Source organism: Sturnira hondurensis, unplaced genomic scaffold (genome assembly GCF_014824575.4).
Source record: "Sturnira hondurensis isolate 20B ecotype Veracruz unplaced genomic scaffold, ASM1482457v3 Scaffold0008710, whole genome shotgun sequence".
Lineage (NCBI taxonomy): Eukaryota > Metazoa > Chordata > Mammalia > Chiroptera > Phyllostomidae > Sturnira > Sturnira hondurensis.
Genome location: NW_028081341.1, coordinates 3582921 through 3605671, shown reverse-complemented (window position 1 = coordinate 3605671; position 22751 = coordinate 3582921). Strand labels below are relative to the sequence as shown.

General features: G+C 37.0%; 2 protein-coding genes across 4 annotated transcripts in view; one reads left to right on the top strand and one right to left on the bottom strand.

The window, feature by feature from the left end:
* The window catches only part of ARHGAP6 (Rho GTPase activating protein 6), a 480213-nt gene that overhangs the window by 136031 nt on the left and 321431 nt on the right, over positions 1 to 22751 (bottom strand). The gene's annotated exons all lie outside the window — the stretch shown is intronic.
* AMELX (amelogenin X-linked) lies at positions 2288 to 6423 on the top strand. The gene is made up of 5 exons (XM_037055574.1): positions 2288 to 2341; positions 4229 to 4276; positions 5539 to 5589; positions 5647 to 5691; positions 5956 to 6423. The coding sequence occupies exons 1-5, from the start codon at positions 2288 to 2290 to the stop codon at positions 6421 to 6423; spliced, it is 666 nt and encodes a 221-aa protein (XP_036911469.1).

The window sequence follows — 22751 nt, the reverse complement described above, 5'->3', positions numbered from 1 at the left end:
GGCCAACATACTAAGAAAACTGAGTCACTATGTGAAATGGGGAGCCAAGGCAATGTCCCCTCTGATACATATTTGTTTGCAAGTATCAAAAAATATTTTTAAGTGTGAGGTCTGGCGTGCGATATGTTGCTTGTCTTTAAAGTCATCGGTAAAAGTTTTGCTACTGTGAAAACTTCAAGTTCGTGGTTGCTTGGATGGCAGATAGGCTACAGGATGAGGCCAAGGATAAAAAACTTAATCCTCTCTTTTGGTGGATACCAGAATGGTGTTAAAGAAATGGCCCCAGGGATCAGAGAAAATACCTTCAATGACAATAGAAAACTGAGCAGTAGTGATCCCCAAATCATAATCTGTAAGGGAAATATTGGGGAGTGCTTTGGGGTTTTACTAGACTCGGGGTTTGAATCAATTTATCTTGATCTGAAAGGGATGGGGAACCCTAGGGGATATCTTGATTACACTATAGTTACTCAAGCATCTACATTTTTGGAAAGAACTATGTTGTGTTTGCTAAAACCAGAGAACAGACAATGACATAACTGCTTTGTAAAAGTAAATTTGAATATATCAGCATGTGCAGTCAACTTATTTGCTGACTTAAAAACAGCATGATGAAATTTTTTGCCTGTTAAACCTACTATTGCCCATAATGAAAGACTCTATATGCACTAATCACAACATACAACCTTATGTTTGATCATAGCTTCTAAAAATTCATGATACAGGGATTTTTAGTTATACTCAACACATTTTTCCTTCAGAAACCTGATTGGTTGTTCTACTTGGTGTGAGTGATATAAATTGAGCTCTTAGTTGGAAGAAACCTATAGGATCAAGCATCTCTAAGTTTCATACAGAAACTTACTCTGAAGACCTATATTCAAAGGTATGTAGATTTTATTCATTATTTAGTGTCCTTTCTGTTGTGCTTATTTCTTTTTCTACATTTCATGTTCAAAAGCTACAATATATTCTGCATTTTTAATACTTTATGCTGTATAGTCAGTTACCACTTCAGTTGGACCATAATTAAATTAGACTCTGATTATTAAGTGAATTATTTTACTTTCTTTTTTTTAATTTTACTTTCTAATATGGGAAAGTATATTTCTTTAAATTTGAGTTCTAAAATCCTAAAGCACTTTTTAGGATACTTTTCAAAGCAAACTATTTATTTTAATTACTTATCAAATGAGATAATAATTTTTCACACTTTGTGATCCACTACTTTGAAAATCATTTAATGACATAGAATAGAATCATCAACTAGTTTTTTTCCTCATTAATTCAAACTTTAAAATAATCAGATTTAGGAGGCAGAAAATGTGAGTCCCATGGCCAGCATTATTACACACAATATTCACTTCCTGTGCAGAATTTAAAGTCTTTCTTCTAACATTTTTCAAAGTTAGTTGATAATTTGCACCACAAAGCAGTGTGTGTATTTTAGGATAGCCTGTTTTGCTTCATGTCTAAAGAGTTTTATTTGCGAAATAATCACAATGCAGTGTCAAACAAAAGGAATATGACATTAACTGTAAATATGAAATCTTTTAAATAGATGTCATTTAAAATTCATGGAATAATTACAGAATATTAGTGCCATCCTCTCCCTTTCATTGAACCACATCTTTTGCTCCACATCCGGAGCTCAGAGATGTTACCTGAGAGGGTCTTGCCTGAAGTTCTACTTGTGGAAACACCCGGAACTAAATTTCACTCCTTCCTTACTCTGTTTTGGCAAATTACTTAATATCATTTCTCAATGTTTAGGCTTTGCTTTTAACAGTATTGCTACTGTTAAAAACAAACAGATAGTCATTGTCTGTACTGAGTAGACTGTACAAAAAAATCATTTCCATGCCTCTTGGTTCTAAAAGTATCAAGCACTGTGCACCTTGATGCTGTCCTCAATTTTGGAGCTAACTGTACTCTTTAAATTATCAATTGTGAGATACACTTAGCCTCCATTACTCTACAAGCTGTACAGGTATAGGAAAATGGCATATAAATACTACAGTGATAGATTATTCATGTCCCTACAACTTGTTTCAGCTCTAAACCTAAAGGGAAAGCATTTTCATCACTCTTGTGACTACAGAAAAAACAAAATGGTCCAAGAACTGGAAATCACATATGAATGAAGTAACCTCACTAAGAATGATCCCATCCTTTCCACTGCAACAAACCAATATGGATTATGGGGGTTTTATGGAGCATTAATTCTGTCCATATTTGAGGAGAGATAAGAAAAGTATGTGTTGACATATTTCAGGGCCATCAAGAAATGGGGACCTGGATTTTGTTTGCCTGCCTCCTGGGAGCAGCCTTCGCTATGCCTGTGAGTAAAACACCCCCTGCATATGTCAATGTCCAATTTCACAAGCTTGGAAATAAAAACTGCCCCATAGTTGATAAACTAGGGTTCAAACCAGTATTAAGATCAGATGTTCTCAAAACACATTTGTGTTTAAAAACAATTTAAAGAGCTTGTTATAAAAAAATAGATTCTTAGATGCCTCCACCAAAGATTCTGATTTAGTACAGCTGGGGTGGGGCCAAGGACTCTGCATTTTAATAAGCTCCCCAGGAAATTCTGTTGAAACAATAAGCTTTTATCATTGCCCATCTCTAGATGGAGGAAACTTTTTGAAGGGATCCTTGAAAGGCCTCCAGAGAAAGTGCTTAAATCACCCTTAGGAAAATATTACAATAATGCCAGTTTTGTCTAAAACCCAATTTCTTGCAAGTATCCAAATCTCTTCCTGCTCTCCAAACTCCACAGCTGTAACCTTTAGAAAGCCCAATTTCTGTGTTAGTAACTCCCTTCTTGAACCATCTTTCTGTTCTCAGAGGCCTCATCCCTTTGGGTGTATCTGCGAAGTACATGACTTTTATGTGGTTGTCTGGAATCCTAACTATGCCGCTACACATAGATACACTTTACGTTGAAATGTACCAAGGACTAGGAAGTCTGACCCATTCTTTCTAGACATGGGTACAAAAGGTCAGAGAGCTTATATCACATGAAGGCAAAGTAGGATAAAGAGCAGTTGATACAACCAGAAGCCAGCAAAGCATGCATATCTGCCTCCTTTCTTTCTCTCTCACCCCCACGACCAACATTCTGTGCTCTGCCTTACTGAGCTCCTACATTGTGGCAATTTGTAGTCTCCCAAGGACCCTTGCATTATAAATTAAGCCCTTTTCAACTCCTCAATTCAACACCCCTACTCTCTGACAGCTTATATCAAGAAGGCATTGAAAAAGCAATTACTTGACTAAAATAATTCACACTCAGACAAGAGTGAATTAACCCTCTTATTAAATATCAGCATTTTAAAAGAATAGAGACTTATAGTTTGATGTCTAAGGAAGGTGTTCAGCATGATTCTCTCTCCTCTCCCTCTCACCCATTCCATGGCCAACCAGAACTCCAGAATGCAGGCATCAGTCACTTGGCCCACACTTTACACAGGACTAGATAATTTTTCAGGTTGTTTTTTATTTTGAACTTTCAAATGTTTTTGCTATAAAAACATTGACACAATAATAAAAAGTATTGACCTAAACTTCATAAATCAACTCTCATTTTCCACGGGGATTTATAGTGTTTCTATTTCACTGCACCCATCTTGTTCTCACATTCATCAATCATTCACATGTAGTTGTTTCTTTTATTGTTGTTGTGTTACTTACTTTGCACACAAATTACAAATTTCTCTTTGATACTTAAGCACTCATCCATCCACATCCTGATTTATAGGGGAAAGTTTGTGAGACAATTCTCTTGTTGGTAATCCATAATCATGTAAGAGAAACATATCTCTTCCCAACATGGAGTGAGTTTCATTGAGAAGTAAGATGGTGGGTGGGACAGAGTAGGATTAATTGACAACATGGGTGGAGGAATGCCTGAAGATCACTGGAGGGCAATTGTGTGCTGGTTCCTGATTCCAGGTCTCTCACCAGAGAATGCAACCCTGGGAAAAGGCTTTTAGTTGTTTTGTACCTCTTTAAAATAAGAGGGCTCCTCTCCTACACAGCATGCATGTTCAAACTAAAAGTAGACCTCAAATATATTCTGCATTATATAGATTTTTTAAATTGCTTCAGTCTCTCTTAATGTGAACAATTGCATATTGACTTAATCTCTTCCTCTCTCCCTTTCCCTTTTCTCTCCCTCTCCCACTTTCATTTCCTTCTCCTTCTCCCCTCCCTATAAAAGCTACCACCTCATCCTGGGCACCCTGGTTATATCAACTTCAGCTATGAGGTAATTTTTCTCTTTACTAATTTTGACCATTGTTTGAGTTAACAATGTCCTGGACTCTGTAAAAAATAGTATGTTGATATCTCATTCAAGATGTTTCTCAGTCCCACTTTTTCAGTTCCCACTACCAGCTTCCTGGTTTAAGCCCTGATGAGTCGCCTCAAGCCTGCACTGCCCCAGCACACTCCTGCCTGGCCTCTCTGACTCAGTCTCTCCTCCTTATATGGCTATAAAAATATCCATCATGAACTTTCACTTAGGGGGGACTCGCATGGTAGGGAAGAAAGTAAATTCTGGCTGAACAGGTTTATTCTATCCTAGCCCCTAAAATGTGGGGAACAGGTAAGAAGTTATTTAAGATCCTTTCCACCTAAGTAAATCACCAATTCTAATATGTTCGTACTCTTTCGTGTCTTCCTCACTTGTCTTTACTGAAAGGTTAGTGACCAAGTAGTCTATGAGACATTCTTTAGAGCAATAAAAAAGCTTGAGATTTCTGGAAATTTGTCTCCTCAACTCCATACTAACCATGTGACTTTGGCAAATCATTTTCTTTCTCTGGAACTTTGGTTTCCTCATCTGTAGAAGGGAAATAATTATAACACCCACACTTCAAAATAACTGTTTGGGGAGCAAAATAGTCAAAGAACATAAAACATGCTTTGTCAAGTATAAATTGAGCAAGATTAATAATTTTTTGTTGTATTGATATCAAATGCTGTAGCACTATATCAAGGAGTCCCTGCACCTGAAATGACCTAGATATATAGTGTTTAGAAAAGAAGAAACTCTTACTTCTTTATAGATTCAGATGATAATCTGTGAGTCCTACTCTTACAAGCTGAGGAAAAATGTTAATAAAAAATTGAGGCAAGATTTTTTGTTAAATTTTAAAAGGTTTACATATTTGACCAGAAAACCTGTGTCTATAAGATGAGAAACAGTGTTTCTGTCTCCTATATTTTTAATTGTGACATCATATAAAAATAACATGATTGATATTGTGTCAGATTAATTTTTCTGTTTTGTTTTGCTCTTGCAAAGAAGAGCAGGAACCATGGACTTAAGCACAATTACTACTTTTGTAACCTCAGCCAAGCTCATGAAATTCAACTTTCCCTGACCTTGTCTGTAAAAGTGAGGGTGAGGATACTTGCCTTAGAATATGTGAGAAAACATGAAAAATGTGTGTTTGATGGATGTGATGTAGTGTATCACACACAGGAAGCACCTGAAAAACAATGTTTACCCTGTTTTTTCTTCAGTGGAACCCATATTTTCAGATGATCAATATTGATAGGACTACATTATTGAGAGTACAGTTCGTGTAAGTATATTAAAACAAATATATCTTAATGTCTCTTTCTCTTAAGGTGCTTACCCCTCTGAAGTGGTACCAGAGTATGATAAGGCAACCGGTATGTAGATATTTTGTTCTTTATTCTCTTAAAATATTAAGCATGCATTTCAATTCCCTTTTAAGTGCAATAACAGCTCTATGCCACATAAGACACTAATAGGAAGTCTAGTTTGTATAAGGTCTTATCTGTGTACACAGAAATTCTTGCACGGGAAAAATGAATAAATACTCATATTGTCATAATGGCAAAGACAACATTGCTACTTCTCCAGTTGGAAGTCAATGGAGCCAATGGTAAACCTGACTCTTTGTTTTTCACCAGTACACTTCCTATGGTTACGAACCCATGGGTGGATGGCTGCACCACCAAATCATTCCCGTGCTGTCCCAGCAGAATCCCCCGAATCACGCCCTACAGCCTCATCACCACATCCCTGTGGTGCCAGCTCAGCAGCCCGTGGCCCCCCAGCAACCAATGATGCCAGTTCCTGGCCAACACTCCATGACTCCAACCCAACACCACCAGCCAAACCTCCTTCCACCTGCCCAGCAGCCCTTCCAGCCCCAGACCGTCCAGCCGCAGCCTCACCAGCCCATCCAGCCCATCCAGCCCATCCAGCCCATCCAGCCCCAGCCACCCGTGCACCCCATCCAACCCCTGCCACCACAGCCACCTCTGCCTCCGATGTTCCCCATGCAGCCCCTGCCCCCAATGCTTCCTGACCTGCCTCTGGAAGCTTGGCCAGCAACAGACAAGACCAAGCGAGAGGAAGTGGTGAGTATATTCTGAAGCCACTACAACACCTGTGAAAACGGTAAAACAAAATTGGCCTCCAGAGTTCTAAGTTCTCAAACAACCCAGGTTCATCAGTACCAGTAACTACAGATTATTGACTCTATTAGTACAAACATATGTTGTAACTTTACATTATCAACAAGTTTATCTACAATTAAGACCATAGCCTTAATTGATTGGGTTTAAATTCTTTAATTCCAACCAGAATATATATTCTTGAAATCCATTATCTGTTCTTATATTTCAAGTGTTAGACTAGAAAGAGTAGGCTAGAACTGCACTGAAAAATTTTTAAGGGTAATTTTTGAGAGTTAGGGGATACAAATATTTGAATTAGTAGGTGGGAAATCTCTTTAAAGACCTACAGGAAGATTACCTGTCTAAAGTCGTTTTTAATCTAACTTGGAGGAAGCTAAGCTATACAGATTGTCAGATACCTTTTCAGTGCTGGAGTTCTATAGATTAAGCTTTTAGCAAGAAATTTTCACATAAGCACAGAATTTTTCCAATTTTCTTCAAAAAATTCTTCCAATTTTCTGTAATGGTCACTTAAAATAAATGACCCTTATTCATATTCATTAACCCTCACTTCTGTGTATATGAGACTGTATAATTCTGCTGTATGTGTGTGTTCAAATGTAATTCCAAGTTATAAATGCTATTGATGACTTTATACTGAGAAGCACCAAGGGGTGAGATGGAAATGACTTGGATGAGGAGCCAGGATACCTGGGTTCCAGGATTGGCTCTGCTCTCAATGAGGAGATAGTATTAAACAAGTTACTTCAAATTTATGAGTGTTTTTCCTTCTATAAAATGAGAGAAAGTGACTAAATCAGACAATTTTCGAGCCTCTGTCCAAGTACAAATACCATAATTTCCCAATAAAAAATTATAATATATGCCTTATATAGCTTCACAATTATGAAGAATATGGGGCACAATTTTGAAAATTGATTGTGTCACAAATAACCTGGTGCCTATAGTTGATTATTCTAGTCTGAGGTACATGTTTCCTCTTTATATAGAAAATACATTTATTTATCTCTTTAATAATAATTGTACTTCATAATGTATTCATACCCTGCCAGAGCTATTTATTAAAAGGTAACCAGACAAGTAGTTTAAGCTTTTTTAAACTACTGTGTAAAATAGAGTATAAATATTGATAGATTTGTAGAATTGTTGTGTGGAAAATAAACTGATAAGCTCAGAGCCTGGGAAGCAGGAAGTACTCAATAAAAAGTGCCAATTGTTATTCTATTATCAAATAATAGTGTTAAGTGTCCTAAAGGCAGGAGCCTCCATCCTGGATACCTCACTGCTAATGTTAATGAGATAACAAAAACTTTGAAAACCATAGAGTCAAACCTAAATGGTTGTACCTTGTTTTGGCAAAACTGAAGCTATATGTGTTATTGTAAATGGTACTCAATAAGAATATTTGTAAATTATTTTAATTGTTCCTTTTGCTGTTTTCTTTCAGGATTAAAATATCAGAAAATGAGAAGAGAACTGAAGTAAACACTTCAGTTGCTTTTAGAATGACAAGTGATTTGTGCCTAGCACCACTTTACTTAGTAAATTCTGTAACTAAAAATAAATATCATTAGCAAACAATAAAAATGTTTTAAAAATTATTCATATGTTTGTGTTGAATTAAATTTAAAATTTCATGTCACTTGAGAGAACAATTTATAATGGCTATTCTTGAATAAGGTAGGAACTGCTTATTTGTGCATACAAATTGACAATTCTGCAGAAAAATGAGTACTATATTTCTTTTTAGAAGAAATGTAAAATATATTATCTCAAATTTTTTAAAACCAGAAGTTTATATATTAGTTATAATAGTTGATAAAGTGAAAAGTTATAAACATATACTGTCTCTGAAACTGAACCAAATAAAGGGAAGTTTATATGAAGAATCCCTTATGTTAAAAATAAGCTCTTGAAAAATGCTCATATTACAAAACAAATTAAGACTTGGAACACTGGCTTTATAATTCATACCACATTAGTCAATACAATATGGTCTTCTGATCATTTTATTGAAACAGATTTTTAAATGAAATTATGTGATATGAATAATAACATACTGAATTTTAAGTTATTGAGGTAATTAGCTTTCCTAACAAAACTTTTATTAAATGGAGCTTCAAATAATCAGTGACTTTACATATAAGTCATTTCATCCACTTCATAATCTTTAAGATATTATAAATTCTACTGTATAGTCTTCAAAATGTTAACAGATGCATAAATGGACTCAATACAAGATTTCTTTTCCACTCCTAATTATATGAATCCTTTTTCCTCCTACACCCACACAAAACTGTAAACACTCTTTTCAGGGTTTATATTACACAGCACCCACAGTAACTTTATTCCAGTACTTTTATGATTAAGGCCCCTTAATCATTTTCTGGAATGAATAAACATAACTTTACTGGGAGGGTGTTAATACTCAAACAAATAACTCAATTGTAAAAAATTTAGATTAATAAAAAAGTAAGAAAGCTTTTAACCAATTAGTATGTGGCAAGTCTAATCAATTTAGTAAATATTTATTAATTGCCCTCTAGGACAAGGAACTATTCCACATTCTAGTGAAAATAGTAAGTCCACAACCTTAAGTAATCTAGTATCTACCAAAGGAATAAAATAAGCTCACAAATAATAAGAGAGGGCCTAAGGGCAGTAATACTATAACAGAAGTATAGCAAAAATGCTCTGGTGAATATACCAGACATCATTAGCTAGCTGTCCAACAGTTTTCCCTTTTCTTACCACTCATTCCCTGCTGGCAGAGCTAAAATTAATCCCAGCAACTGGCTTTCCAAGAAGTCAGGAGAAATGGGCCTCCTCCCCTGTCCCAGGGAATGAATGCTAACCCCTCCATGTGAATTATGGCATTTATCACCATAACATACTATATTCATACCAATACAGTACTTATTCCCCTTGCCAGTGATTGGTTTAGGAATGAGTTGTGGTGGAATCTGAACAATGAATGAGGCCAATAGGGAAGTCTGCTAGGAGAGGAGGAACTTCTGGGGAAAAAAAGATTAAATACATATACCCACATACACCAGGAAAAAGTACTGCTCTGTCTTTGGATCTATTTGTTTGAGGATATAATGCCTGGAACTCTCTCTGCCATCTTGTGACAGGGAAGATCAGGTAGAAAGATGGAAAGTACCCAGGTCTTTGGTGGTATTATCGTGTCCCTAAACTAACCAACTTGGGAACCATCTACCTCTAGGTAGATGACACACTATTTCTATGGTAGTGTTTTTCAATTGTGGGTCATAACTGATTAGTGGGTCATGATACCATTTCAGAATCCCCATCATTTGTGTCATTATAGCAAACTGTCTCTCCTTATAGACAAGAATAAGAAGAATTACTTGAATGTCATTGAAAGTCAATGACTTTCCTGAAAAAAAATCTGATAAATGGAGATAAAATATATATCCTAGCATATTCTTCAAAATATATGCCCCCCCATACTTTGTCTTCCAAAGCTGATGAAAATATTGTCATTACATTTATTCCTACTGAGAAAAATATTAAGGGTATAAGTGATGATGTCACTTGAAGACTATCTGTGACACTGGAAAGAGCACAAACTTTGGAGTCAGCCTGGAGTTGCTTTCACTTTTTCTGATAGAAGGGGATTCTCTACTTGGGAAAGTCATTAACAAAAGCAGTCTCCCTTTGTAATAATTTAAATGATATTTTTTGTGTGTATACACACATATTCAAATCACCTTTTTATTTTTTATTGTTTTGGGTTTTTTTTAATTTTAATTGTTGTTCAAGTACAGTTTTCTGTCTTTTACTCCCATCCCAGCCCACCCCCCAGCCCTCCCGACCTCCCTCCCATTTCCACCCCTTTAATTACAAGAAAAAAGTCAGGCTTCAGAGTGTGAACAATAGTTGCTATGGAATGAGATACACTGCACAAGATAATTTTAACAAGAAACTGACACTTGTATATTAAATGTCCAAACATGTTTCAATGTAATCATCTTCATGGTGGTCTTCTATAATAACATTGTTCTACCACATTAAACAGTGTATATTAACCATAACATAGCACCTTCTTGATGGTCCAGAATGAGACTTACTCTGTGTTGTCTTGGAAATTCAGAGGTAATAAGGTTCTTACACTTCTTTTAAATTGCCCCATATTACTCTCTCATTCTACCTTCTCCTTTCTGCTCTGAGCTATCATTTCTTCTTCTTCTTTTTGGTTAATGTGCATTAAAACCTTCTACCGTGTACCTTATTTTGTATATATATTTTCCCTAAAAAAATAAAGGGTATTGGCCTTGAAATTGTTATTCTGGGAAGTCCACAGTTACTTTGAGATTATTTTATTTCCTGATTTCCCAATTGTGGCAGATGGTCACAACTGAAAAAATTCTGGTATACAGATGTTGCCACATACTGTAACACAACTGATGTAAATTGAATAAAATTGAGCACTTCTCATTCATTAAAACTCAGGCTTAGTCAGGTACCCAATGTTGCATGTATTTAAATCAAATATGGAAAAAATTACTAGATACTAATGACCAAGACCCAAAGTCCAGGCTGAAATACATAGCAGTATTGATCATAAATGCATTAATAAACCCAAACTAAAATCTAAAGAATAACAAAGCAAGAGTAGATTATTTACAAATCTGTAAATAACAAAGCAAAAGTAGATTATTTACAAAGCTGTGCTATGCCTTTGAAATTAAGTTAAAGAGACAGATGAAGTTAAGTAAAACACCTCAGAAAATCTCATCTCACTGTGATCACTCCCATGTCACTAATAAATTTGAAATCTTCTCTGCTCTGATCCACTCTTTGTTGGTGAGGGCTTCCATATGCATAATTTTTCCAGAGTACAAATACATGTCAATGAATTACCCTTAGAGAGTCCTCAAAATGTATGGAAAGATTTGTGCAAAGATGCTGATCATAGCATCGTCGATATCAGTGAGAAACTGGATCTCAGTCAAATTTTTCTCTACATATCTGAAAAAAAATACTATGATAAAAAGCATACTTTAGAAGAAACTTTATTAGTGGAGAAAATGTGATAATCTGAAATTTAATATCATTTGTGAATATTATACATGACCATAACATGTAAATAATTGAAACACACACATAAATGTGCATAGCAAAAAACTAGGAAGATGTAACTGTTTGTGTGAAGATCTACTTTTTACACAATAACATAAATTACTTCTGTAATCAGAAACAAATTTAATTATTTAAAAGTTTGTTCTCCCTTTCTTCAGCTTCAATCTAGATATACCCTGTCCTTTCAGTTTCCTTTGAGGGGGATCTTTCTGGGTCCCCTTTTTCCCAAGTAGAAATCAGTTTATATGTACTTGGCTTTTTCAAAGAAATACTTTGACCAAAGAAGGGTGAAGGAAAAGGAGAAAACTGGCTTTAGGAGGAACAAAAATGAACAACACAATCAAACACCAAAAAGAGATGAGCATTATAAAGTGGAGGAAGAATTTGAAACAACACAAAACAAAAATAAAGAAATGGCTACCCAGACATTCTATCAAAAGTTACCTGGGTTCAAAAAGCAGGCAGTTCAAAAGTAAAACACAATGTCTAAGCCCTAAACCCTTAAAGACATAGTGGGTTACAGTGACTTTTCACATTAAATGAATTTTCTTTTGATTCAAATAATGCCTGAACTACTTGCTGACTTGAAACTCATCAAGTGTCTAATTTTGGCACTGGGACAGGCTATAATGTAATTTTTTCTCTCTTATGCTTAATTACATTGGGTCTGAATCATCTGAAGAGCTCAACCTCAATCAATAGCAACTCCAATTATGAAGAAAATGCTCACAATTCACCTATTAAAAGGGTAAAGGAAAATGAAATCTAACAAACTAATTTTCAGGCTCTATTTCCACAACCGCCTATCTTGATACATGAATTGAGGATGGAAGTTCAAAGGATTACTTGGAAGTAATCTTCACTTTGTCAGACACATTAATATTTGCCATATTTTTCAAATCAAAATTCAGATATAAAGGGTGATAATACAATGTAATATTTGAAACCAGAGACCTATGTTCACCGGTAATTATACTCTACTTGCACTGTTCAATGTGAGTCCCCATGTGGCTATTCAAAATTAAAAGAGTTAAAATTAAATACAATTTAAAATTCAGTTCCTCAGTCACACTAAATTCAGTTTAAATGTTAAAAGGCCACACGGAGCTAGCAGCTGCCATATTGGACAGCACAGATACAGACCAGAGCATTTCCATCACCACCAAGAGCTATAATTGATAGTGCTGTTCTCTACACTACCTTGTTAGGTGAAAGGAAAATTCCTATTCATTCAAAGAATTAAACAAAAGATGGGGAAAATCATATTTGCTGGTGAAAACCAAACATCTCAAGTATCCCTAACAAGCCATTTCCCAAGCATTCCAGCAATCATGATCTTGTATGGGAATTTTCTAAGAACTGTAGAAGAGCCTTTCTCTTCCTCAGGTTGAATCACACACACCAAAATGATTTTCACTCTAGTTTTATTTTATTTTTATTTTCTATTGTTATTCAAGTACAGTAGTCTCTATTTTCCTGCTACTACTTTCCCCTGCCCCACCCACCTCCATCTTCCACCCTCAATCCTTCCCAACTTTGGCTTTGTCCATGAGTCCAGTTTTCTTTTAAAACCAACAAATCTAATAATAACTCCAATTAAACTTAACTTTTGGCTTGTTAGAGAATCTATTTCAGTTCCAAAGAAATGACCATTTATTTTCAGACATCCACACTGGAGGTAGAAGACTGGGGTGGCCCTGGACCTAAGGCTTCATTGGGAATAAGCCAAAATCTATGCTGACAGAAAAATTAAAATAAGAAAAAAACTGAACTTTTTTCCATCCCTGAGGGTTGTTGACTGCCTGCAAACATCAGAAAATATTTACATTCTTTTCTATTTTGTGGTTCAAACCAACAGTGCAACATAGGACAAGTGGGTACACACACACACACACGAATACACACAAGTATTTCATTTAGTTTACCTGTAACAAAAGGACAAGGTGGAGACAAATATCACTTGAGCAACTTGAGATAAGACTTTTCTGCATCTTAATCATTTAGAAACTTTGGTTATCATATCAGTTATTATCACCAAGGCATGTTACACTTCTTCTAATATAAAATTCTATCAAGGAAAAAGGTCAAGTTGCTCATTTTATTTAGAAGCAACATTCTGTTGACCACCTCTTCTCTCAACTCCACACAAAAGTAAAATAGTGAATTTTCCCATAAATCTGAAGTTTTCCCCTCAGTAAATGATTGCTGAAAATACCAAGATTGAGTTTAAGTACAGGACTTATAAAAGAATATAAAATAGTAAACAACTGTATTAATTTTTAAAAATGCCAAATAGATCTAACTTAACATGGTAATCACAAGAGAAAAACTATTTGAACCAATTTCCCACATTTGCGGAACATAGTGGCCTCTAGCTGTGTTCCATATTGCTTTAATAAAATAGTCATCAGCTTATGTTTGTAGTGAAATTCCTGTTAGTTGGAGGTTTTACTTTTTGTTTTGTAATTTGGCTCACAATTTCTTTTGCCCCCATTTGGTCTAAAGCCTTATCATCAGGGGTCATTGGGTAACATTTAGTGAATCAAAAAATACTTCTCTGTTGGGAAGAATACTTCTGACCTCAACTGAAACACCTAACTGTTTTAGAAGATAAATAATTATTGAGAAGTAAGATTGGGAATGGTGCAAAGTAAATCATGCCTGAATCACCTATCAGAAAAAAATCAAGATTCATAAAGCTCTCTTACAAATACCATTGCCCTATCAACAACAAAAAATAGCCCAGGGGCCAGCATTAAATTTTTTTATTAATCAAAAAATGTTTTAACAACATTAAAATCTCTTCCTCAGAACAGCCAAATCTTGTTTTCTCTCCAAAGCATTTTTTTATGCTTTCAATTTTTCAGTGGAATGTTGAGGCTCTGGGGTCAGAGAAGTGTGCACACAAGGGCAAAGATGGCTTCCCAGTGTGATGGTGTGGTGTGCAGGCTATACAATCAGATTGTCTGGATTTGCAATCATGACCTTTACATATCTTCTGTGGAAACATGGACAAGTTTCCTAGCTTCTCTGTGGCTCAGTTTCCTCCTCTATAAAATGTACTAATATTCATCTCTGAGTCCTTTCCTGTCAGTGAGCCCTAAGCTCAACAAATGTTGGCTACAGTTCTTATATTTAGAAAGGGAACCTTCCCCAGGCTCTGTAGTCCCTCAAAGGGAAGAGTACACAGTTGGAAACACAGAATGACAGAATTTGAACATAACACAGAAGTTTTATATGCCAAAGCCTCCAAAGTCAAACATATCTGCCATTTATCATTGTGCCATCTCTGACATATAGCAACCTGAACACCTACCTCCCTTACTAATTGCTACCTTGTATTATCCTTGCCTTCTCCCATCTGACATCCCCAGAAATTATTCTTTACCACCTTCAAGGTCACCCTAAGGATAACATGAGAGTAAATACTCCAGGAGGATATCATGAACTGCACAAGGCTCACTGGAGGCCAGAGTGTTAGACCTCTTCCCTCTGAATGTCTTCCTTTCAGCTTCCTTGTAAGGCCTGTTCCCCATTTATAGTGACTCCCAACTCTGACTCTTCCCTGTTGCTCTGGAATTGGTCACAGCTCAGCTAATTCCACTTTAGAGATTTCTTTATCTGTTTTTCTGTACAGCTGTGGTTCTCAGCTGGGGTAGATGTTACCCCGAGGGCAGAGGTCCCCAAACCCCAGACTGTGGACCAGTACTGGCCCAGCTAGGAACCAGGCTGCAAGGGAACAATGTCTGCATTCCACCTCCTGACCTACCCTGCCTGACTTCTGCCTCCTGGCCTCCCTAACCCTTGTCCGTGGAAAAACTGGTCCCTGATGCCCAAAAGGTTGGGAAATGCTGCTGTAGGGGACACCAGGCAATGTCTGGAGTCACAATGAGGGGGTAGGGGTGGGCAAGGGACTGGTTGTACTTACTGGTTATCTAGTAGGGAGAGACCAAGGATACTGCTAATCATCCTAAAATGCACAAAACTGACCCCACGATGAATGATCCAGCCTTGAATGTCAACACTGCTAAAGTTGAGATACTCTACTCCAGCAAACAGTGCCAACATTAAATCAGTCTCTGTGCTCAGAACTTAACATATACAAAGAATGAGACTTTGAACAAATCAGATGTCTGTGTACATTTATTTTACTTTACTTATTTATTTTTAGAAAGAGGAAAGGGAAGAAGAAAGAGAGGGAGAGAAACACTGATGTGAGAGAGAAACATTGATCGGGTACCTCTCACATGTGCCCCAACTGGGGGCCACCCAGCAATCGAGGCATGTGTGCTGAACTGGGAATCGAACTTGCGACCTTTCAGTTTGCAGGACGATACTCACCAACTGAGTCATGCCAGTCAGGGCTCTGTGTGAATTTTTAAAAGATAATTGAGAAAGAAATACCAAGAGTTCTTAAAGTTGGTAAAGTTGAAATAGGACCTCATACAATAGGCTTTTCACTTCTTATACTAACTGCATCAGCAAAATCTAAACAGCTTAGGACTGACCAGGATGTTAAAGAAAATTCGCCAGATGAAGAGAGGGAGGTCCCAGGATTATGTCTGCTGATGTGTCTAAATCAAAAGCATTCTGCAGAAACTAAAACTTATTTGCCCCTTCAGAAGTTACTTAAAGATGAGAGAGTTACTTGTTCCTTAGAATGTTACCTAAAAGTGGTTGTGTTAGCTGAGTAATGAAGAAGAGAAAAATAACCAGATTATTAGCCATCGCTGTAGCTACTGAATTAGAGCTCATTTAGTTTGTCTGGGAAATGTCCTATTTTGGGATTTCCTTGAATTTGGCAGGATAATGAGAAATAAGTAGTTTTGTTCATTGAGAAGGGGGGGATTTAAGATGCCTTAATTCTCACGATTTTTAAAACCACCACTCTCCAAAAGTATTGTTGGACAAATATAAGAAGGTTTTGGCAGCAAAATTATTACCAAAAAACCTTCAACAGCCATGGAGAATATAAAGCAGACCTTGGCTAACCTGATGGACCCAGGACATGACCCATCTTATCTGTCCAAATATCAAATTCAAGACACTCCTCCAAGTGATAGTAAACCCATTCCCCTCGTCTCCCATACATCACATTTCATGAAAATGGCTGTAAATAAGCATCAGCTCAATGGCTCCTTTTCTACAGACTTTCTCTTATTGGTCCACCCATGTCAGACCACTCAGGCCTCAATGTTTCCCAGGATATTTGTGCATACTTCCATTACAAGCAACTACTTGTTTCTTCTTTGGTATCCTGACTAGCTGGCAAGCACCTTGAGGATGATTTAGAAAAACACCTGGAAACTGGTTGGTGTGCTTAATATCTGCTGTAATATAAAATTAAAAAACACCATACTGTAATACAAAATTAATTATTATAACAAATTGAACATTTACTAGGCTCTTATATTCCAGGCATGTTCTAAGCACAGGAAATATATCCCTCACTTAACTCTCACAACCTTGTAAAGGAAAAGTTGTCTCATCCTTACCAGTGTGGCTCAGTTGGTTGGGTATTGTACTGAAAAGTTAAGGTCATCGGTTTGGTCAGGGCAAATGCCTGAGTTGTGGGTTCATTCCCTGGTAGGGGTGTGTCTGAGAGGCAACCTATCAATGTTTCTCTCTCACACTGATGTTCCTTTCCCTCTGTTTTTCCCTCCCTTCCCCTCTCTCTGAAAATAAATTAATAAAATCTTAAAAAAAAGAAAAGTTGTCTCTATCCCAAATTTTACAGATGAAGAGTTGTTTGAACTTTAAAAAGAAATGAGGCACTTTTTAAAACACACGCATACCCTGTCCTGCTTTTTATGAGTGCCATTTGAAAGGTAAACTAATTTGTCATCTGCCTCTAGGAACCTAACTAGAACAACCTGTATCTATTTTTAACATCAAATATGCATTCAATTTGATCAGAGCCATGAAAACTTGTCTCCTTTTGTCACTTAATTTTTCCAGCCCATTTGACCTCCCAAAGATGAGCTAAAGAGCTAAGCATAAAATAAAAACATCTTGAGAACCTCCAACCCAGTAACTTCTCTGCAGTTATGATAAACCACCACAGATTGGTGGAAACCTCTGCAAATACGGGCAAGTATAACCGCACACTAGGGTGGTACAGCCATTCAGCCTTGGGTGTGAATCTGACCATGAACAACCCTCACTCCTTCCTTGGTTCCAAAACATGGACTAAAAACAAATAAATGCAAGTCCAAGTCCTTATAGGAACTGCAAAGTGCTGTCTTTCTCTCATTTGTTCAGTCAGAGAAAGCTACAGTGGGAAATAAGGATGGGTTGTTAGGAAATCCAGGCCTTGGTCTTCTATAATCTTCCTTCCCAGGTAGCCCACTGAACACACATCCAACACATATGGAAAAGCCATTTCTAGTGACATTATGAAGTTCACCAGAGTGATTAGAATAGGAAGGCTGCTGAAAAATTCTTAGCATGACATTGAATCAGAACTAATTGGCTGGTATACTCTCTCTACCTGGCATTTGATGTCCAGATTCAAATACAGGGTCCAGCACAGAAAAACAGCCCTTTTTTATTACAAAATTATAAGCATGTCATTCTGTAACATAACAATATCACACTCAAGCACACTACATGACACTGTAGGTGAATCGTTAAAATTAAAACTATAAATTATTGCACCCATATTATTACCCTACCAACCACATTCAAGCAGTTGTTACTTCTGCCGGATCTTGTATATTAAAAATTTCAAATATCTCAATAGCTTCCTGCATTGTAGCTTCTATAAATGTTAGCTATCAAGGTGGCAGTTCAAACTGGCTAGGAAAAAAAGTTTGCAAATTTGTACAGCTGCATGCAATAATAAATTAAGGCTCGGAAGATTTACAAAATGCCATTTTTTATCGTGTGGTTCGCAGGCCCGCGCTCAATCCACTGAGCTACACCAGCCAGGTAAAATGCCATTTTTGCCCTGTGATAATGAACTTGGGCTCAACCTGGGTTCCACAATGACTTTATATTAATTTGAAAATAGCCACAAGAGAACAACTTCTAATTTCAAAATATTTCTTTTTAAAGATAGTCATAGCTTTCTAAAGTACTTACTTACTGAACATTTCTAAAATATGCACTTCCTACCAGTAGGATTTAAAAAGAGAGTTGGAAAATAAAGGGGTATTTTACTGCCTGTGTGGCTCATTTTTCCTCAGGTAGATAGAAATGTTCTTGATTACCAGTACATAGGTATCCAGGAAACTGCTATCACTGCAATCTGAGTTGACTCATTTAATTATTTTTTAAATTTTTTTAATTGAATTTGCAACAGCGGGGATGGACTGGGTGAGCTGACTTATTTTATAGTTTACTTATTTTATTAGTGTAAATCATAAGAATCACAATATTAAGTCTTTGTCCTCTTCAAAATGAAATCTTTCAACAGATTGTAAATGATTGTGATTTCAGAACAATAAATTTGTTCCAAAATCAATTTGATTTTCAACAGATTAAATAATACATATTTCAATTATTTTACACATATGGTAGTGGCACATGCATATGACAGAGAGAGAGAGAGAAATCTGCAAATGAGTTGAAGTGGCCTGTCACATAGTTCAAGGTAATAGATTGCCAATCTGTAGGAAACTTTGTGATTCCACCTCTTAAAGTTAAAAATTATTCACCAAATAAACTAATATTTAACATGATATTGTTAGTTCCTTTAGGAAAGAGTCAAAGAAACTTTTAACTGTAGTTATATGAAACTAGCAAATATCTAAGCACCATGAACACTTTAGAAATATTCTAAATGAATAATAAAAAAGATGTATTTTAAGATTCTATGAAATCATTAAAAAACTGAAATAATAAAAAAATAAGGATTGTATCAGAAGCTGCAAGCAGAAAAACCAAGGCTCTCTGGTTTTCTGACCCAACCATCTGCCTTTGCTGCATGGAGTGGCCACAGGGAAGAGTCAAAACGCATTTTGTGGTTTCACATCAGTGCCCATACTGTTTGTAGATGTCATAGAATCTTGATGCTTCATCATATTGAGGGGAAGGGCCACGTTTGCCCTGGTCTCAAATGCGCATTATTATAGTACCCAATGACCCAGACCCAAAGAGAGGCTCAAAAGCAATGATGTTTAGTCTCAGTTCCGTCATGGACTAGCCAGGTGACCCTACCATAACCTGATTCACTCTCCCCCTTGGTTTCATCTGTCACAGTAAAACATTGCACTAGAAGGCCACTAAGACCTATGCAACAGTAACATTATAAGCCAATATGCATCATTAAAGTCAAATTCCATTGATTTTAAACTACCAAAAGAAAAGGTGCAGAAGAAACAGTGGGGCCTTGCTGAGATTTTCTCTGAACTTTCAGTAAAAATATGAGTCTCTTGGCATTGATATGTGACATTCCAGTCAGCCTGGCTCAAAGGCTCTGAACCTTCTCCTAAAGCAACAGGCAGAGACATCTTAAGTGTCATTTGAACCATCTGAACTTTGAAGTTGAAAAAGACTCAAGTGCTAAAACAAGTGGATTGAATCCCTTCAAAGCTATTATTTCTCTTATTCTTGCCTGCTTGTGTCTACCTTTCTGAGATGCTGCTCCAGAATTAATCCCCCATGAAGTCTTTCACATTCTACCACCTTGGGTCCTGTCTTGCTTCAAGCACAAAGCAGAGCCTGAAATGCACACATCATATGTTCTTACCTCTCCAGGGTCTTTACACCTCAGCAGTAGCAGCATCTTCAGACAAAACTGACCCCCCATCCTCCCCACGCAGTACCCCTGTCCACTGTGGGAATGAAGAAGGATGCTGGAGAAAAGGATACTGCTCTAAGAGCTAGAGGAGCCAGGCATACAGGCTCCCCAGCTGGAATGCGTGGCTAGAGGCCCTGGGAGGGAGAAGGCCTGGGTCACTGTGATCCTCTGAGTCAGATACCCTGGGGAGCTCTCAGCTCTAAAAGGCCTCCTTGGGCACACAAGTCTGAGAGGCACTGAGCACTTACTAAGAGGAAAAGTCTGCAACTTACAAAGTTGATATAAATGGTTACATAGACTTATGTCAGTTCACAGTAAATGGTAAAGACGCACTATGAATGCTGGACAGAACAAACCATTTAAATGAAATGTTGACTCATATACCTGATAAGGGACTTGTATCAAGAATATATAACGAACTCTTACAAGTCAATAATAAAAAGACAAGTAACTTGATTATAAAATGTGCAAAGGTTCTGAATAAACAGTTCTCCGAAGAAAACATTCAAATGACCAATAAACACATGAAAAGATGCTGAACATCATTAGCCACCAGAAAAATGCAAATCAAAACCACAATGAGATAACACCTCACACTGACAGGATGGGAAAAGGAAATGTTGGTGAGGGTGTAGACAAACTGCAACTCTCACACATTGCTGTTGAGAATGTAAACTGCATTGGAAGAAAGTTCGGCAGCTTCTCAAAATGTTAAGTATAGAGTTCCCATATGACCCAGCAATTCCATGTCCAGTTATATACTCAAGAGAACCGAAAATATATGATGTCTTTCTGGAAAAAAGTCCAGCCATTGTTAACACAACAAGAACAATTTGCTTGATATCCATGTAACCTGTCAGCGAAGGAGAGTGGACTGGAATGCACATGTGTAAACAGAGATGACTTCACTGTCCTAGTCAGTGGGGGTGGTAGATGCTGTTGAGTGAGCAAGTGTACTGTGTGGCCACCACACTGAAAATAACAGAGTGAGTAGGGCAACAAATCTGCATCAAATTTTGAATTAAGCTTGACCATTCCTCCATGAAAACAATTTGGATGACTCAGAAGGCCACAGCTATGGGAAACTGGTGATTGGCAGCCTCATCATGACCATGTGCCTGCTCATGCATCACATCTCGTGCAAATCATACAGGTGACTCAGCCCTGCTACAGTATAGATTTGGCACTCCGTGACTTCTGGCTTTAAAACTAAAATCACCTTTTGAAGAGAGTTTTCAGACCATCCATGAGATTCAGGAAAATACAATGGGGCAGCTGATGGTGATTAGGAGAACTGTGTGAGGTCCCACGGCACCTACTTTGAAGGGGACTGAGGTGTCATTGTCCTATGGACAATGTTTCTTGTATCATGTATCTTCTTCAGTAAATGTCTCTATTTTTCATGCTACATGGCTGTATCCCTTCTGGAAAAATCTCATATGTCCACACAGAAACCTGTACACAAAATTTTTCACAGTAGCATTATTCAACTGATGAGTGCGTAAATAAAATGTAGCACATCCATACAATGGAACATTAGTCAGCTATAAAAGGTGATGAAGTACTGATTCATGTCACAGTATGGATAAACTTTGAAAACATCTAGCTAAGTGAAAGAAGAATCCTGACACAAAATACCACATATCATACAATATGATTCTATTTACATGAAATGTTCTGGACAGGCAAATCCATAGATACAGAAAATAGATTAGTAATTGCTAGAGGCTAGGGAGACTGAGGCAGTAATGACTAGGAGGGATGGGGTTTCTTTGGGGGGTAATAAAACAGTTCTAAAACTGTGGTGATGATTGCACAACTCTGAATATACCATTAAATTATACACTTTAAATGAATGAACTGAATGGTATGTGAATTACATATCAATATAGTGTGTGAATACATATAACATGTTATATTAAAAATGAAATGTTAAGCTCTATTTCCTTGCACAACCCTTCCTCAATCACATGAGGCTCTTCTAAGGTAACCATTACTCCTGTAGATTCACCTATGTGGTTTGGCAGGGACCATGGTGAGAGAGGGCTTCCAGTGAGCATGGACCTGGCCCCCAACACGTGAGGACCCTTCCCTTCAGCTTCATTTCTAGAACTCTGGTGGCAAGAATTCTCTTGCTTCATGTTTTAGCCCATTCCTCCCTGACATCTTTGCTAGCTTCCTTTCCAGCACATCCATGGTTCCCATTTCAAACTTAGAGTTGTATCCCATGTGGCCAGAGTGTCCAAATAAATTAGGTGTGACTTAAACACAATGGACCCTCACTGCCCAGTGATTTTTCATGGCTGAAATTCAGTAGTTAATTGTTACTTCTCACCTTATTTTGAAATGAAAAGATTTACCTTTTTTGTTTAGCATTTTAAAAATAAGGGTGTTGCCTATAGGGGCTATTCTGCATTTTTACTATTATAAATAA

Bases quoted from the DNA above. Each gene is read 5' to 3' on its own strand.
- AMELX (XM_037055574.1), top strand. From the start codon at position 2,288: ATGGGGACCTGGATTTTGTTTGCCTGCCTCCTGGGAGCAGCCTTCGCT. The intron at 2,342-4,228 runs GTGAGTAAAACA...TCCCTATAAAAG, and splicing joins GAGCAGCCTTCGCTATGCCT to CTACCACCTCATCCTGGGCA. The intron at 5,692-5,955 runs GTATGTAGATAT...GTTTTTCACCAG, and splicing joins AGAGTATGATAAGGCAACCG to TACACTTCCTATGGTTACGA.